Source organism: Pygocentrus nattereri, chromosome 9 (assembly GCF_015220715.1).
Source record: "Pygocentrus nattereri isolate fPygNat1 chromosome 9, fPygNat1.pri, whole genome shotgun sequence".
NCBI classification, from domain to species: Eukaryota; Metazoa; Chordata; class Actinopteri; order Characiformes; family Serrasalmidae; genus Pygocentrus; species Pygocentrus nattereri.
The window spans coordinates 30,020,972-30,039,955 of record NC_051219.1 but is presented as its reverse complement, the minus strand read 5'-3'; the positions used below and the strand labels follow the sequence as shown (position 1 = coordinate 30,039,955).

At 42.0% G+C, this 18,984-nt stretch overlaps 1 protein-coding gene and 1 pseudogene across 2 annotated transcripts; one reads left to right on the top strand and one right to left on the bottom strand.

Moving 5' to 3' along the window:
* Positions 1-1,956: 1,956 nt before the first annotated feature.
* LOC119264074 lies at positions 1,957-4,461 on the bottom strand (annotated as a pseudogene).
* A 1,180-nt stretch (positions 4,462-5,641) lies between these two features.
* Positions 5,642-10,919, top strand: zgc:56699 (uncharacterized protein LOC405758 homolog). Of its 2 annotated transcripts, XM_017706049.1 has the most exons (8): positions 5,642-5,712; positions 6,198-6,307; positions 6,867-6,976; positions 8,672-8,798; positions 8,902-8,985; positions 9,113-9,176; positions 9,589-9,659; positions 10,444-10,919. In XM_017706049.1, coding segments are annotated over exons 2-8 (546 nt in total). In that variant the 5' UTR covers positions 5,642-5,712; positions 6,198-6,219; the 3' UTR covers positions 10,446-10,919. The 2 variants fall into 2 exon arrangements, with proteins under 2 accessions (XP_017561538.1, XP_037397526.1); XM_037541629.1 differs by lacking the exon at positions 5,642-5,712 and having other exon boundaries at positions 6,031-6,307.
* The last annotated feature ends 8,065 nt before the right edge of the window (positions 10,920-18,984 follow it).

Here is an 18,984-nt window from a genome sequence, read left to right as displayed (position 1 = left end):
GAATTATTATAGGAGATGCTTCAGATGTTTGGTTCCTATCACTACCACTGTGAACAATTCTTCCTCAGCAAGTTTTTCTAGAACAGAGCGTTATACTTCAAACCACTCTTAACGACTTTGTTTACATCTTATTGCTTAAATCATTTAATTATACTTATTAAAAATCTGTTTTATTTCATGTCCCTGGAGATCTTTTTTGCACGTTTCCTGGTTCTAGAGGCATGCAGGTCCAGAATTGTATGCAACTTAACCCCAATTGTCCTCTCTACAGATCTGACGATGCGCTGCAGTCTGTGGAGGTCATGCTTGGTGGCTGAGCTGCACCACACTGTGGTGGACGTGATAATGACAGACTCTATGATGGCTGTGTAGAACCGCACCATCAGCTCCAGGGGCAGGTTGAACGTCCTCAGCTGATGCAGGAAGTACATCCTCTGCTGGGCTCTCTTAATGATGGAGCCGATGTTGCTATCCCACTTCAGGGCCCTGGCGTCTGTTATCAGACTCGTCACCATCTCAGATGAGACCAATGACTGTTGTGTCATCTGCATATTTCAAGACAAAATTCTTGTTTCCACATAATCTTTAAGTGTGGTGACTTTTAGCACCATCAAAATGAGCTTTGATTATGTAGAGAGAGGGAAAAACAATCAATCAAAAATAATAATCATGTCTTATCTCCTCAGCTAGCTCTAAGGCCCTCCCTAACACAGTGTTTCACACAGGAAACAGTAAGGAAGGACAATACATTATGAGTTACGATTCATATTGACTTTAAGAATGTGTTCACAAGTTATACTGTTAGCTATTTTTGCAATAGCTGTTTTCTGAGAGGAAGTCACTCTTGCATAATGAAATGAATGAAATTTACAGAAAGTTCATGGACTGACTGTGAAAGCTCCACATTATTTGCTTTTATTTAAAAATGAAACTCCAGTGCAGGTGGGCACTCTGGGGGGTATTTTACTAGCCAGATAACTTAAGCCTAAAGTCAAGGCTGTCCAACTGGAAAAACGGTGAGTATTTCTAATGGACAGTCCTCACTATGATCTTAAGTTGCAGAGTTTGCTGAGAAACTGCCTTGTGAACTACCTCTGAGTACTGAGGTGCGAAGCACTGATCTACGCTATAAAGGTAAGGGTCATTGCCCCAAAGGCTACAGGAGTTCATCTCATTAGCCATGGCAGCATGCAATGTCCAAGAAGTGGATATACAGGCCAAATAAATTGGACTGTAAAAAAATGAGCTGAATGGTGGAAATCTTCACAGAGGTTATGGAGCCATTGTTGAGGTATTCCACATCCATAAAGGTGCATTGCTGTGATTTTACCACAAGGAAGGGTGTGGCATGAGTGGAAAACAGAAGACAACATAAAATATAATAAAATACATAATTTTTAGTAAAAGTTGTTAAAAAACTTGTTGTCTAAAGAGATTTCTTCCCGTACCCAAGCAAGGAGGGAAGTGTTGGTGAAACACCTCACTCTATTATCAAAGAACCAGGGATTACGTTATGTAACCCAATGTTCTTGTTCTAACTTCGTTCGGTGTTTCACTATGGGAGATATAGATTACTCCCGGACTGTGCTATCCCACTGATCCATAGCTCAAAGGCCCTGTGTTGGCACTGCATTAGACTGATGCGGAGGCATCGTCTCCTAGCACTGCATGTGCCCGGGATGGGCCTGTGACATCTAATTAGTAGAAACGCACAAATATGTTTCCAGAAGCCGCGGTGCACATATCCAGAACTGACACATCCTTGAACAGAGCCCAAGATGATGTTGCCATGCCCATAGTAGAGTGGGCTCTCAGGCCCTCCAGTGGCTGTGAGCCCTTACACTTATAAGCCAGGGCTATAGCCTCCACAATCCAGTGAGATAGCCTTCGGCGAAACAACGGCTTCCCTTTATAAGGAGTGGCCCATGACACAAAAAGCTGGTTATGCCTTCTAAAGTCTGCTGTTCTAACTAAATATTGACGTAAGGCCTTAACAGGGCATAAGCAATTCAGTCTCTGATCCTCTGCAGTCGCAAAGGGGTTCAAAGGGGTGACCGCAAAGGGCATCCAGCACCAAGGACAAGTCCCATGGAGGGACCAACGGCCTGGAAACAGGCCGCTTACAGCGTGCCCCTTTCATAAAATGACAGACTAGGGGGTGCTGCCCCACAGGTTTGTCCCCAAAATCCATATGGCAAGCTTGAAAAGGCTTTAGCTTTGTCTAACAGATCCTGGAAGAAGCAGAGTAAGTCTGCTAGTGAGCTCTGAAAGGAAGTAATATTCCTCAGAGCACAGCAGTCCTCAAACACTTGCCATTTATTGCCATACAATGAACATGTAGAGAAGGCCCTGGCGCTTTGTATTGTATCAATGACAGCAGGAGGCAGGCCTGCAACATTCAGATTCCACCACTCACGGCCATACCCAGAGAGCCATGCTGTCTGGGTGTGGGTGGTAAATTTCCCCATCTGCTTGTGACTGCAGGGCTCTTCGTGGTGTGAGGGGCCAAGGCTGGCCTGCAAGAAGCTGGACAATCTCTGCCACCCAGTGCTTGGATGGCCAGTGTGGAGCTATTAGAATTAGAGACAGACCCTGATCCCTCACTCTGACCAGTGTGGGAGAGATCAAACTCAGGGGTGGAAATGCATACAGAAGGACGTTTGGCCATGGGTGGGCTACAGCATCCACACCCAGAGGTGCATTTTCGTCTAGCAGAGAAAAGTACAGAGGACAATATGCGTTTTCTCGCGAGGCAAATAGATCTACGGCTGCCTGGCCGTATCGCTGCCACAGCTGAGCCACCACTTGCGGGTGATGTCTGCAGTCTCCGTACAAAGGATTTCCCCTTGACAAGAGATCCGCCCCCCTGTTCAGTATCCCCGGCACATGTGTGGCACGCAGGGATACAAACCGCATACCACACCACAGGAGAAGCGTTCTTGTCAGCCTGTGTAGCTGCAACGAGCGAGTGCCACCCTGTCAGTTGATATATGCCACCACCGTGGAGTTGTCTGTCTTTATTAATACGTGCTGGCCCTGGAGAAATTTCTTGAAGTGTTTCACTGCTAAGAACACCGCAAGAAGTTCAAGATAATTTATGTGTGCTTGACTCATCTGTGGAGGCCACACACCATTCAGAGCTCTGCCCATCAGAGTTGCTCCCCAACCTGACAGGGACACATCTGTCATTAGGGTTATCCTTGTGGACACACCCCCTAGAGGGATTCCCGAGTTTCTCGAATAACGGAGTGCTGTCATAAAAGCCACAGTTATTCTGACTGGGCAGCTGAGATGGTGGCGGGTGCACAAGTGATGAGACACAACACACTGCTGAAAATCTCTCATCATGAGGAGCCCCCACTGCATCACTGAAATCACTGATGCCATAAGACCCAGCATACGCAGACAAAGCCTTAACAGGACCATATTCTGTAACTGAAAACGGCCTAGGCATTACGCAAATGACACTACTCGCCTCTCTGACAAGCTGGTTCAATAGGAAAGGGAGTTTATGTTGAGACCAAAGTACACCGCCGCATGGATTTGCGTCAAAGAGGGAGCGTGAACCCCCTCTAATGTAGAACAGGGAAAACTTCTGTCTTCTGAAATGTGGGGAGCACCCTTGGCCTGCCTATGACTGTGCATTCTTTATTTCTTTGTCCCCTGAACTGGGTGGTTGGTGACACCTTGAACTCTGTTTGATAAGCCCCTGTGCTTCCTCCCTTTCGGGAACTGGAGGAGGAGGTAAAGTTTGGGTCCCCAAAATTTCTAACAATGGGGAGACCTCCTAACATGTGAGAGTAGGGCTGCATTTTTCCCTCAGCTTCCTCCTTTTTGCAGGGGAGGGGGGGTTAAAGGGGTAGGCTGTGAGGGGGGTCAGGCTGCCCACTTCTTCTTTCCTTCTAAGGGGTGGGATGGCAGGTTCTTAGCTGCCACAGCTACAAAGGAATGTTTTCCCCACGGCCCAGAGTTTACTGCTTTTGGCCGCTGGTTAGCCTGCTGTCCTGCTGGGACTGTTCTTTGGGCTCTAACACTCCCTTGCAGCTGTTGCTGCAAAGCTTTGCTGGCCCACTTGAGGAGGGCGTGGTAACTGTCTGCGCAGCAGGCAAAGGTTGAAAGCCTCATCCTCCTGTTTCCTGAGAGCGCTGGTTTCTCTCATTTTCGCCAGGGCTGGTCTGAAAAGACCTTTGTTGGGGTCAAAAGACGTCCATGACCTCTGCTTTTTGAGTGTCGCCAAGGCGAGAGGTTTAGCCAGAGGGCTCTCTCACCTGAGACAGCCAGGCCCAACACGTGTCCACAGCCCTGGACTGTGCCAAGGGAGGAGCACAGAACCAAGTCGTTCACCACACATATTTCATCCCAGAGAACAGGCTTTGTCGCCCCTGAATCCAGCTGTCGCCCCATTTCCTGAGCAGCATATTTGTACATTCGCTGGTATATGGATGCTGTGAGGAGATCCATTTTACTGGGCAGGGAAATGTGGGTGGAGGCAGATATAGCATGGCAGTTCGAGGTGATAGGCCACTGAGGACCCTACTGCTGGGGGTCCACCCTTGTCGGTTGTGCTAGGGGGTCTGGACTGTTGGGTGGGGAAGGTGGAATTGTCTTCCTCATCCTCCTCCATATCGCCCCTGTCGAGGAGATCGGAGTTGGCCTCACCATCCAAGTCCTTGTATCCCGGCTCTCCCTCTACTTGGGTGAGGAGGTCCTCAAATAGAGGGGCACTTCTTGGGGTTTAGCTTCCATCATGTCCGCCCAGCTCGTAGAGGCTTTGGCTGTAACCCCGGACAGGTAGGGGTCCTGTCCGTTCGCTCGCTACAGCTACTTGCAACATTCTCTCAAATCATCTGTGGCATCAAAGCACAGCAGCTGCATGTTTGCAGACCGGCTAGAGCCGCCTGAGCGTGTTTAGTGCCCATGCAAACGATGCACAGCGGATGAGGGTCCCTGCCCGAGATGGTGGTTCGGCATGACACTGGGCATGGGCAGGATGCAACCTCTTTAGTGTCCGGTTCCTTCCCTTTGATGGTGGACATGATACTGAAAGAGAAAGGAAAGTTTTACCAAACATGTCACCACAACACATTAGGATAAGTTTGGTTAGCACAACTAGTTCAGAGAGAGCTCGGTGTGACCCGTTAGCTAAGCTCTGAATGCTAGTTCTGCTAGCTGTAAAATTGTCTACCTCGGCAAATATATGCTAGGAAAAGACACAAGCTTTGGCAAATTAATGCTACCCAAGTGGCTTAACACTGAGTAGCCTGGATAGAGAGAACAGCTCGCCTTGACACGGTCACTTTTCTCATGAATGTGAGAACAGCCAAAATGTCCTTCTAGAAGTTCTTCAGTGCTTTCTAAGCGTCCGGCGGCGGGCTCCGAAGACGGACCTCCTGAGAACTGTGAAGCGAGCACAGCCTGGCCTGGAGCGCTGAGGGAGCTCGTAGCTCTTCACGGGAAGAAAGTGAACGATTCAGTCCGAGGGGTCGACCGTGACCATACAGCAGGGCGGAGCCGGGTCGCAGGTCGACCTGTCTGTCATGGACAGCTGGTCACACCCAAAGCGATTCCCATAGTAAAACGCCAAACGAAGTTAAAAAAAAAGGTCTGTTGGTGTGACTGGCTCGGAGCCGTTTGAGATTCAGCTTGGATTTGATGCTACTAAATCTGACAAATCTGACGAAAACAAGGACATCTGAAATTACTGCAATTAAGGTCTGTGGTATTAATGATGGAGTTGTTTATCTTTTAGCCTGTTAGCTAGCTGACCGGCCCAGTTCTAGTTAATAAAACTATAGTTTATAAGTTTATAAGTAGAACAAAAACGGGCTCTTTCTTCATCAATACACTCAAAGGTCCACGCAAACAGCACCGCAGTGACGCCATTAACGTTACAGAGAATTCCATCACACGAATATTTCGTGACGTGCGCAGTAACACAGGATTCACATGTTGTGATGCGGTCGGCTTCGAACGCGGCTTAGCCAATCAGATTTTAGCGCCGGAACAATGGTTTTTATAACCTGAGGTTTAGCCCCAGTTACCTAGCAAGCGTGTTAAGTGGTGCCGCCGACAGTGAAGCCCGAGAGAAAGGAAAAAACATCGAATATCAGCGCAAGTTTGGGGTTCAGCGCGTTGAGATTGCTTTCTTTTTTATATTTGGGCGTGCACTAAAAGTTTGGTGGTCGCATTTTTTAAAGGTAGCTGAGAAGGCCGAGAAAAATGTCCACACTAAGATACGGCACCAGCCTCGGTCCTGCAACAGTCTCCTCTGCAGGAGATCCTCTGCGAAATGGGGACGAAGATACAGGTAAGAGAGCTGAAGTGGGCTGAGGAGAACCTTTGTAAAAGTGCTTTAGTCTAAAGCTCGTTTAAGTAGAAGCAGCTACCAAAACCCAACTCAGGTAAGCAAGATCCAGAAAGTCAAAAACAAACAAAAAACAAGAGTACATTCATCTGTCTAAAGAAAAAACGAAAAAAAAAACCTTTTTTTAGGGGTCTTGGTTTAATATGAAGTGTTGAAGCTCCAAAGTGAGCAGCAGACACAGTCTAGGCACAGTCCATAAGCCCAAAATATGAATTGGGAAGTAATTGTGAAGGATTAAAATGGAAGTAAGCAGATTAAATATACTTTGGTAGAAGGAAAAGCTATCATTTGAAAATTCTGTGCAGTTTCCCTTAAAATCTCTTTAAATAGATGGGACTGAGCAGAAGGAGCCCCACTTATTGCCAACATTCAATTTTGAAACCGTTTTGAAGAGGTTTACCTGCTCATCATTGACCTTGCATGCCTTTTGTTACCAAGTGCACAGAAAGCTTTTAGTTGCCTCACGTAAAGATGTTCTGTTTGATCTTTCTAACTTTTGCAGTGAAGCCAGATGATCCCAGTGATCCCAACAAGTTGCTGCAGTGCCCTTATGACAAGAATCATCAGATTCGCGCCTGCCGCTTCCCTTATCATCTTCTCAAGTGCAGAAAGGTAAGTGCCTAACTATGGGTTTAACTAACTAAGAGCTGCTAAATCAATAAGCTTTGCCTTAAGTTAGCCTGGAAGTGTGCTACATTCCCAGTTTATTTGGTATCTGTTTTATGAGGTATACCTACCATATAGTTTCCAGTTGCAGATGCACTGACAAATTAATATGACCCCACAGCAATGGTCAGAGTTGTGCTGAAAATGGTCCATCCAAGTAATATCTTGTGGTATTATGTTGGTCCACGTGTAGTGATGAATGGGCTGAAAGGTGCTTGATAAATTGTGCAGCAACAGATGGACTGCAGTCAACAACTGCAAAGCCACAGAAGTGCACCTATATGTAGACGTTGCTGATATCACCAGGAATATATCATAACACTTTGATTTCCAAACATTTCCATCCAGATTTTAAAAGGATCTGTGGATGTGGATCTCTAGAAGCATGCAGTTGTTGCAATTTAAGTATTAATTTATGCAGAAGAGAGGATGATGTGTATTTTTCAACCACCCAATCACAAATAGTATGGGGACATGGGTGTATTTCAGGCGTACACAGCTTTAACATTTTTCCCAATCAGAATTTAGTAGGTTAAAACGATTTCATATATTTGCTTAAATTTGTTTGTGTGGTCTTTTTAATGTCCATTTCATTATTTGTTACTTTCAGTTTGGAGAATTTAAGATTTGCTAAGCAGTTTTTTTTGTGCATTTGTAGGGGGCAAGAAAATAAATTGTGACCGTAATAACCCTGCAAACCTTGAGTACTTTGCTCTGTGTTTTTCTGAGTAGTGGAAGTTTTTTACCTTTTGAAAGCGGCCAGCTCTAATGATATAAAAACACTAGTGATGGAGCTTTGCTGACCTTGCATACCCTTCCTATGGGATGAAGAATACAACATGCGCTCGTGGCTGAAGGGGGAAAATCCTTCGCCATCCACAACTTTCACATTATTTAGGTGAATATTTTGATGGTTGTAACAACTGAAGCAATCTCAAACATTTCAGGACTTTTTAAACTCTGGTGTTTGGCTTCTAAACAATGTGAAGTACGTGTTCTCCCAACATCATGTACTGGGTTCAGCGTGAATCCACTCAGAATAACTGGTTCTGCTTTTCTCTATCTCATTGGTGGAATCAAGGTTTTTTTTTTTTTTTTTTTTTTTTTTTTTGTGAAAAGCCCAATTCTTGCTATTTCATCATAAACGAGTAATGGTTTTGTAATGTCAAATGTAAATAACTTGGTTTGTATAAACTTGTATGCTGACCAGTTTTGGACAATCTAAAGGTCAGTTCTGACTGTAAATGGGCAGGCACTGGCCCCTGAGGCATGCCTACAACAAGAGGCCTTATATTGAAGACAGAAACCTCAGTAGTGTCACCTTTTTAAAGAATACTATCAAGACTGAGTGCAATCATTTTTAATGCAATAAGATTTCACGTACTATGCAGTAAACCAGTTTGTAATGAAACATTCAGTTGTTTAGTTTTCAAGTACTGGAGATCTGCACAGTATACTCAGAAAAGCATGTTGGGACACATTTTATCACAATAAAATCACATCACCTACTTATATGGTAGGTATACCTGACAAATTAGCCAGTGATTGTAGGTACAAGGCAGATGTGCTTTATACTGCAAACAGCTGGAAGTTTTTTAGTTTTTGTTTGCTTTTTTTTTTTTTAAAAACAAACCTTTTCAGAATCATCCCAAATTAGCGAGTGAACTGAAGACATGTCCCTTCAATGCAAAACACCTGATGCCCAAACATGAGCTGTCGCACCATATTGAAAATTGTGAGGATAGACGCTCAGTCACTATTGAGGCTGGTAAGAGTTCTCTCGCTCTTCTTACAATATTGTCAATATACTTTAACCACAAGCTCTGTCAATGCTAAATGCATGTTGCTTGTGTTATTTACCTGTGTTGTAGAGGCCAACACGGAGATACAGAGGAAATTTCAAGTCCCAGTCAGTACTTGGACAAACCCTGTGACTGAGGAGGACTGGGATAAAGGTCAGTGCTCTATTCTGCGAGTGCTGCAGTTTCAGTAGTCTCTCTGTGCCTGCTGTACATGATTAAATGTGACCCATGCATGCTTGCAGGTATAAAGTAGATAATGGCGAATGTTTGTGTCTTGCAGAGGCTGATGACCACGCTGCTACTTTTGTGTGGGGAGTGTCAACTAATCAGCTCATCCAAAATAAGTGAGTCAGGTTTTGTTTATGCAAATCGACATGCCTTAGTCAAGGTAGGGTGACGCAGAGGTAAGTATTTAGTGAGATTATAAACAATTAAACAGTCAAATGTGTGAACATGTATATAATATATAACAAGTAATGGAAGCTCACACTGCATCAAGTAGCTTTGTGTACATGGCCTAAATCATCAGAACTTCAAGTAGTTGTTTAATCTTAAATAGACTTGGCGCATGCCAAATGTCCAAACAGTAGCAGCAGCTGTCTTTAAGCCTGAGTTTTGTCCCTTTTTAAAGTTTTTGTTTATTTAGATTTTTGTCCAAGTTTAATTTTTTTGTCACAGTCTTTAGCCGTTCAGGTGGTTAAAGAATTGCTATGCTCTACTTTGTTTTCATTTTATTTTATTTTTTTCTTTTCTCAGGCCTGAGCCAAGAACCACTAACAATTTGACCCCAGGGCTCCGGGCACCTCGAACGCTCCCGTGGAAACTCTGTGAGTTCTGAGACCTTATTAATAAAAATCGTTAGAATGTACAGGAGCTTCTCTCGCAAAGCAGGATTTCTTGCTAACTTTAAGCTCAAGTGAGGCCTACGCTACATGATTGCTGGTCCAGTTTTACCACCGATTCCCCCTTAATCAGAAGCCATTGAGCACATAGATAATCTGGTAGTGTGAGAGGGGAAAATGAGGTAATCGAGCTCTGGGTCAGAGATTTGTAACATCAGATCAGAGGCCTTATGGCTCAAAACATTCAGGAATCCTGTAGCATAAGATGATCAATGACCTAACAGAACGGGTGAATCCGGCAACAGACCAAATCAGAACGTTTGTTTGGGCCATAACAGGTTTAGAACGCAGGCTTACAAATACCAACACCGACATTAGGAGCAGATAGTCTGTAACTGTAAATTTGGCTGTATTATATATGCTTTGAACAGCTGTAACATTACCAAACAAACAGTTATACAGTTGAATGTAAAGATTGGGTGCCCCTGGTCTAGTGTCATGTTTTATTGATTTTACTGTGTATTTGCTGAATTTGTTATATTGGGGGAATAAATTAAAGGTAAAATGCTAGTCTTGTGCCCATAGCTTTAGATGCTGTTAGAATGTTCAGGTGCACTAGATGGCAGCAGTGGCCTTGACAGACATTAGGTTAAGACGTGCAGGTTGAATGTATTGTTGCCTTGCTTTGGGCAAACATGTCGAAAGCAATCAGTTTTTAATTGATACTTGCTTATATTTTATTCGTAGTATTGTCTGATTCTTTTGACAGGAAAGAAACACTCCCTGTGCATTTGTGGACTGTCTGTTCACTCATCCCTGAAGAATTCTTATTAGTAAAGTTTTAAATTCACCTTGCATGCTTTGTAACTTCACTTTGTGTTTGAAATGGACTTTCTTTTAATGATTGCTGGTTTTGCTGTGGCTGTTTTGTACATTTTACATAAACTGTACGTTTTCTTAACATACTAATCCTGTTTTGTTTTGAAACTGAACCTGTGTGGACCTGAGTCCTATGTCCTCATTTTGCTGCCCACTGCTTTGATCAGTTGTATTGTGACAATGGGCCAGAGTAAATTGTGGAAATGGTACATTTAATGATGAATCTTGCCATGCTTGAATGAAGCTTTGAGTCTGTCATCTCTGCTGTGGGGAGACGTACGTCTGTCAAAAGTGCACTACCCTTTTGTTTGTGTGAGGTGGTATCAGTTTCTTATTCCAATAAACACAGGAAATTTGGCATAATAATTAGCATCTCACTGATCATTTTTAATCTCTGATTGGTCCAGATCGTTCACGTTGTCTGGGAAATTTCTGCAGGGACGCTCCTTGTCATTGCTGTCTGAATGAGAACCTCAGAAAATTATCTGCCGGGGCGCTCATGAGGCTGGAAGAAGTTCAAAAGCCATGCGATCCACTGTCAGGCAGAGCGTGTACAAATTCAACACCACACTGAACAAGAATAGTATGTTTGCAATGGTAACATGGTGAAAGTCACTTCTTTCCAGGAAGAACATTTCTGCCTGCTAAAGTTTCCTGAAGACCACCTGGATGAGGAGGTGACTGAAGTAATGTTATGTGGACAGATAGAGAAAAAATGGATCTTTATGGCTTAAATTAGAGATGTGATGTTTAGCGAAACTCTACACTGCATTCGAGCATGAGACATCAAACGTCAAGCTCCAGGTCTTAATCCAATAGAAATTGTGAGGCAGAATCTAGGGTGTGGCACTCATACAAGAAAGCTCACCAACGTAAGAGTTAAGGCAGTTCTGATAAGGAGGAATGAGCCAAGATTCCTCCATGTCAGTGTGCAGGGCTGATTAACAGTTACAGGATATGTCTGGTTGAACTAATTGCTGCTCAAGGGGGTCACACTCCTGAATGCAGAGGTTTACATAATTTTGCTAACAAATACTTAATGTTGAGTTACTTGGTTCGGTAAATGAATTAAAAAAATGATTGACAATGAAAAATTTAGCTTTTCAGAGGATTAAAGAAATTGTGGTACCTGGTTGTCGAGCATATATTTATTATTTTTATTTATTTTATTTATTTATTTTTTAATTATTCAGTAAGCAATTGCATGGTGGCAATGGTAAAAGTGCTTTTGACCAAAAGTAAATGCTTTATTTTCACCATATTACAAAATATGATTCTTAGTAGCACAGGAATCCCAATTTTAGTGTGTAATCCTGGGTTAACAGAGAACAATGTCAACTGCAATCATGAAATGAGTTAATGTGGCTGCATTTGTTTGGGAACCCTAAGCTGATTATTTTAAATTGGAAAATAAAATCATATCCTTTACAGAGAACATACTTCTGCATGTTTTAATACATAATTACTGTTTATTTACTAAAAAAAACCCCAGAAATTATATCCTTTTGCACATTTTTATATTTTATGTTCATTTTTTTTCAGGAGTGAACAACAAATAACTAGAAAATATGGACTAGGATAATTTGTTTTAATTTATTTTCAACAACAAAAACATGTAATTATTGAATGTTATTTAACAGTGCTCTGTACCGCTTATCCAACCTTTGCTATAAAAGGATGCCCATATGGGCAGAGCATAGACAGGCCAGTTGCTCTCAGAAGCAGGGAGATTTCTGCAGCACCTCTTCAGTCTCCCTCGGTGCTGAGTAATAAATCGATGCAGCCGTGCAACTGTCTCAAAGAATGCAGAGGTAGGTTGGAAGCTTGGATGAGGCAGGCTTTAAACCCCTTGCGGTGTGTGAACTGGGAGAAACTGGCTCCAGTTCATTTCGTGCTGGAACAGAACTGGCAGTATACTTTAAACAATAACTAACTAAACTGTCTTTTTGGCCAAAAGGACACAGTGGTTTGAGTTTGTACAGGGTGGTTGTGCACCGCTTTCTTAAGAGAATTCATGATGCATCTAAACATGCTTTTCTGAGCATATGTGAGTTTGATTATAAAGAAAGCGTAATTAGTCCTGTTTAATTAGATTTTAATGCAGCAACCATAACTGCCATGAGGTTTATAGTTAAGTTGAATTTTACTCTGCACCCTTATGTACAGTGTAAAAAATGTCCCCTGGTATTTGGGGTGTCCCATGTTGGATGTCTGCTCACCATAGCAGTGCCCATGCCACAGACAACACAATATTTGGGTTGACAGTTCTTCTTTTGGAAATGCTCTTTTTTTAGTGTGGTAAGTCAATTTCCCAAATATTTTCTGAGATCTTACCCATCTCTTCTTTCATTTTTGGTTTGAGAAATGAGCAACAATTCACTCTTTCCACCTAAGTCTTGTGAAATTGGGAACGTTTTCAGATTTAAAGGTCTGCTGCGGTATATTGTAAAGTTTTTCAGAGGTATCCCAGGGGTAGTTACACTCATTAGGCCAAGGGTGTCAAACTCAATCACTAAAGGGGTCGTATCAACAAATCTGTGGGCCAACGAAAAAAAATATTTCATTTCATTTTTAGTTAATGTTGTGCTGTAACCCAAACTGGCCATTAGTTATTTAAAATGCACAAAAACGTTATCAATAAAATATAGGCACTTGTAGTAAACCTTGAAATACTACATGAATACTTAAAATTTTCCAAATTTAAATGTCCTCAGGAGCTCGGTCTTTTAAACCTGCCCATTTGCTTGAAATCGACATCCGACATCCTTCCTTTGCTGCATGTTCATTATTACTCAGGCACAATTTCTGTGTGTCTGTAGTGATATGTCAGGTGTGGAATTGCATAGAAATGTTGCAATAGAATTGAGGTGTAACCACTGTAGGAGAGTCAGAGTGACAGTACAGTGCATGCTGGGGACTGTAGTGCAGTGCATTGTTAAACTAAGCTAAAATTAAAATACTAATGTGGGCCGGATAGGATGGTGTCCCACAGGCCTGATCTGGCCCGTAGGCCCTGTGTTTGACACATGGGCTCTAGGCTATGAAGGACCAGCAGAGTGAACCAGCTTACTACAGATCCATCCTGAGGCAGAACAGTGCTGCATCTCTAGTGAGTTAAGTCAGACCACACCAAAGACCAAAAGCTTACTGATTGTTGGTGAAGCTGGCTAAAGCTTTCCCTGAATTTGTATACAAGCTTTTTTCCATAGTGGTCAGCATAACGGAATAGCTTTATTTTCAGATGCCCTCCAGAATTTTGATTTTGAGACCAAGAGGTTAATTAAGAAGCCCTGGACCCCCATGACCCCTGTGTTTCACACACAGTGTTCATTCATAGCTACTGTACTGTGCTTGTATGATTGCAAACTGTGTGTTTCAAAGTTTCAGCTTGAAGTGATTTTTAATCTGTTATCTAAACTTTCCCTACAGTGAAATGAATGCTGATTCAGTATGTTTTTAAAGCAACCTTCAGATGTGTGGATTTGCACCTTCTCTCTCCGTGGGTGCACTTTGTAGCTTTACAGTTGCTGACTGTAGCCCATCTGTCGCCTCACATTTGTCCACCCAATTACAGTGTCTGTCACTGGAAAGGGACCACCATAGAGCCTTAAGTGCCAGCATGTGATACTGATGAAGGACTGAAGATAATCACTAACAAATTGCTTGGAAAAAAAACGGTGTAATATCTAATTATGCCTGCAAGGTGGAGCAACAAGGTCAGTGTTCTAATAAAGTGGCCTCTGAGGGTAATGCCACAGCAGCTCCTTTATTTCTCACCCAATCTAATGTAATAAAAGTGATGTCTCTTCTTCCTGCGTGAGGAGCAATGTGAGAATTTTCTGTTCCATTTTTACTGTCACACTATCTGACTTAGGCCACTGCAGTGGTGGGCCTCTGTAAACCCATCACTGTCAGTATGAGTTGAGCATGAGTTAGTGTGGCACAGCCACAGGTCAGCCCTCTTCGCCTCGTCTTTCCTGCCTCATTTAACCCGCGCGGACAGCTGGCCGCACCAGCTGGCCCCTGCTGGCTGTGCTGACAACAGATTTGTGCAAGTGTATGTGAGTCTCAGCAACATTCACTATTTCTTTGAGTGCGCTGCTGCTACTGAGCAGATTTTCAGTCCAAGATCATTTGCAAACTTGTTTCTATTCAAGTTTCTTTACAAGTACCTCTATTTTACATATGAGTGTGAGTCTGGGAGGGAATTGGGTGATATATAGATGCTTCTGAATCCCTGCCTTCAGCTTCCTTACAGTCAAGTAGCTAATGACTTCCAAAAGGACAGTTCGTTATATGTTGGGCATTTATGTAATCATACACACATTTTTTTTTCTTCCTGACTTCCGCAGCAGTGCATGACATTCCTTAAAAATGGTTTGGAGTTGATGTTAAACTTGCTTGACTTTACCAAAACATTCCCTGCAGTTTACATGCCTGTTATAGTTCAGTAAAAAAGTTTAATGTTGCTAACAGTGAATAAAAGTGAATTTGGCATCTGTTATTCACAAATGGTGTAATGCAACTTGGTGTCTTACTAATCATATGCTGATTTAAAAGTTTATCAAGATAATTACCCAACCTTTATTACTGTTAATACCATGACGTAATATGTAAGATACAGTACTTTGCAAAAGTCAGACAATTTATTCATTTAATATCCTTTCAAAACGACCATTAAGTACAAGTTTGCTCATTTTTAGGGGATATTTCTGATTATTAGATATGAGAATCGACTTGCAAAAGCAGGGAGAAAGTTTGAAGAAAATAAGTGAAAACTGGAGCTCAATGAAAGAAATGGGCCCCTAACAACAAGACCTGGTAGACACCAAGACTGTCTCCGTCAGATAAACGGCGCTTAAAGCTTTCATCTTTTAGAGAGAGGAGAAAATCAAGCTGCTTCAGACCTGAAAAAATCCACAGGCATTTCTGTCCATCCTTCCACTGCGAGAAGACAACTCAATGCTATCTGAAGGGATGTGTAGCTGTCAAGAAGAACATTTGCAAATCAAACAAAGAAGATGCTGGTTTTCTCAGAACAATAGACTTTCACATGAAGCTGAAAATGCAACCAACTTCTAGGACTGAACTTTGGGGGTGTGGAAAAGTACTCTGCCCATCTAAAATGTCTCGGGTGAAACTGCAACTTGTCTGACTAAAATGCAAGTTGTGGTATTTTGAAGTGCTAATGATTATGTACATTAAATTTCATAGTAATAAAACAAATTTTATTGAATACAGCACACGTCTAGAACCTACTATATTCCATTTATTCATAGCCATATTAACTAGTACGCTTGGTGCTCTGTTCTTTCAGTTGCCACTTTTCCTCCAGCACTAAATATTCTACTGTAACAAACCTGCTGTTAAAACTAGCAGAATATGCAAAAAGCATCCTGTTTATCCTTCTCAAATGTTAATCCTCACAAAAAGGCAGGAAGGTAATCACTAAAATATTAACTGTAACCTATTTGTCTCTGTCAGGCTTTTAGCCATCTGTGTTAAGAGAAATGTCTTTATACGTTGTAACTGCGTGCCCTGTAGTAATGCCACACTGGGCTAGAGTAATGTGTCTGCATCATAGCCAGAGCCTTCGGCTACATAGTAGAGGGTTGGGGATGACTGGGCTTAAAACCATGCAAAACTACTTCATTAAAACAGTGACCCATCTGCATTTGTCTAGAGATTAGTAGGTTCTTAGAATCATAAGACATGAAGTGTCAGAAGGAGGACAGCAGCATGTGATAAATTTAGTCCCTTTAGCTCTTTCTTTGCAATCCAAAAGATTATTCATAAGCAGGCGATATTACCCTAAACCCTCGTCTCAGACTACAGTACCATCAACTCTAATCAGCTACTGTCAGAATATGATTGTAGTTTCTGAGTGTTTTTATTTTTTATTCTTAATTTTATTAAGAAAGTAAACACAATAGAGGACATCTTTGAAGTCAAAACTGACTTTTTCTCTCAAGATAATTATTTTAAGATAATTATCCTGAGATAAATATTTATTTAAGAAAAATCTCAGTTTTTCATTTTTTTCCATCATAGAAAAATCATTTCTCTTTTCCCCCATGTCCTTTCAGGGGCTCTGTGCCTTGCCCCAGTGGGCAGGAAAAATAATAATAATCAATTATATCATGTTTTACCTCCCCCTCCCACCACTCACTTGACTCAAAGACCCTCCCTGATACTGATTTCCGAGTCACATCAACTGTAAATGTACCTCGAACAGTGGCGTTAAGTTCCATTTGAACATTGCTCATAACACCTGATTCATCATACAACCCCAATTCCAATGAAGTTGGGACGTTGTGTAAAACATAAATAAAAACAGAATATGATTTGCAAATCGTTTTCAACATATATACAATTGAATACACTACAAAGACAAGATATTTAATATTCAAACGGATAAACTTTATTGTTTTTGGTAAATATTTACTCATTTTGAATTTGATGCCTACAACACGTTCCAAAGAAGTTGGGACAGGGGAAACAAAAGACTGGGAAAGTTGAGGAATGCTCAAAAAACACCTGTTTGGAACATTCCACAGGTGAACAGGTTCATTGGAAAAAGGTGAGTGTCATGATTGGGTATAAAGGGAGCATCCCTGAAAGGCTCAGTCGTTCACAAATAAGGATGGGGAGAGGTTCACCACTGTGTGAACAACAGTTTAAGAACAACGTTTCTCAACCCGCAACTGCAAGGAATTTAGGGATTTCATCATTTACAGTCCATAATATCATCAAAAGATTCAGAGAATCTGGAGAAATCTCTGCAAGTAAGTGACAAGGCAGAAAACCATCATTGAATGCCCGTGACCTTCGATCCCTCAGGCGGCACTGCATTAAAAACCGACATCATTCTGTAACTGATATTAACCACATGGGCTCAGGAACACTTCAGAAAACCATCGTCAGTGAACACAGTTCATCGCTCCATCTACAAGTGCAAGTTAAAACTCTGCCATGCAAAGCGAAAGCCATATATCAACAACACCCAGAAACGCCGCCGGCTTCTCATCCAAGCAACGTCTTTTTCAGGGACGTCCTGCTTATTTCAGCAACACAATGCCAGGCCACATTCTGCACGTGTTACAACAGCGTGGCTTCGTAGTAAAAGAGAGCAGGTACTAGACTGGCCTGCCTGCAGTCCAGACCTGTCTCCCATTGAAAATGTGTGGCACATTATGCAGCGCAAAATATGACAACGGAGACCCCGGACTGTTGAACAACTGAAGTTGTACATCAAGCAAGAATGGGAAAGAATTCCACCTACAAAGCTTCAACAATTAGTGTCCTCAGTTCCCAAACGCTTATTGAGTGTTGTTAAAAGGAAAGGTGATGTAACACAGTGGTAAACGTGCCCCTGTCCCAACTTCTTTGGAACGCGTTGCAGGCATCAAATTCAAAATGAGTGAATATTTGCAAAAAACAGTAAAGTTTATCTGTTTGAACATTAAATATCTTGTCTTTGTAGTGTATTCAATTGAATATTGGTTGAAAAGGATTTGCAAATCATCATATTCTGTTTTTATTTATGTTTTACACAACGTCCCAACTTCACTGGAATCGGGGGTTGTACTTACACTCACACTTCGCTTTTGTAATATCACCTTATGTACTTTATCTACATTAATTAAATTAAATATTAATTAAATTCCCTTAGTTCTTTTGCTAGATATCTGAGCTACCTCACCCCTGTAACATTAATACAGGTTTTCAGTGTAAGCAAGCGGGAAGAACTGGTCCAAAACCATAAAGAGAGAGTAAAGCTAGTAGAAGCAAGAAGGTTGTTTGCCAACATACATAAGCGTGCAGTCAGAGCAGAGGTGATGGCAGGTGTTTTTGCTCTGGTGACAGGTCAGAATGAGGAGGGAAACCGGAAGATGTTGTTGATTATTATTATTTTTTCCACCTGTTGGAACACAGGGACACATCCAAACATCAACTGGAGTAATACTCATTAAAAATAAGTTTTCTTTGGAGACAAGATTCTCACCACTACCCTCATGTGCCTCTCCACCACATTTGGTCTAAAATACGCTTTAAACCTAAACTTTGTTGTAAAACTGTGCTAAAACAATGTCTCAGACATCAGACAGCATATATCTAACATTTTTGTGCTGATTTTTGTGCTGTAATTTACTGTGAGATATCTTGTAGAGGCATTCAGCTATTAGGACGTTTGGTTCCCATCATCACAGTTCTGACTTGGGTAGTTTCTCTAGATTAGTGCATTTCAAACCAAACCACACTGAATGACCTTTTATATTACACACTTTAAAGTTAAAAAACTTTCAATCCTCCTGAAAAGTTACCATTTTGGAGACTCTCAGTGCCAAGATCCCTGTTGACTTGTTGCTGAGCCCATGTCCTGATGCACTGAGGTGAGTCTGAAGTCACAATATTAAGCAGGGGGATCTGT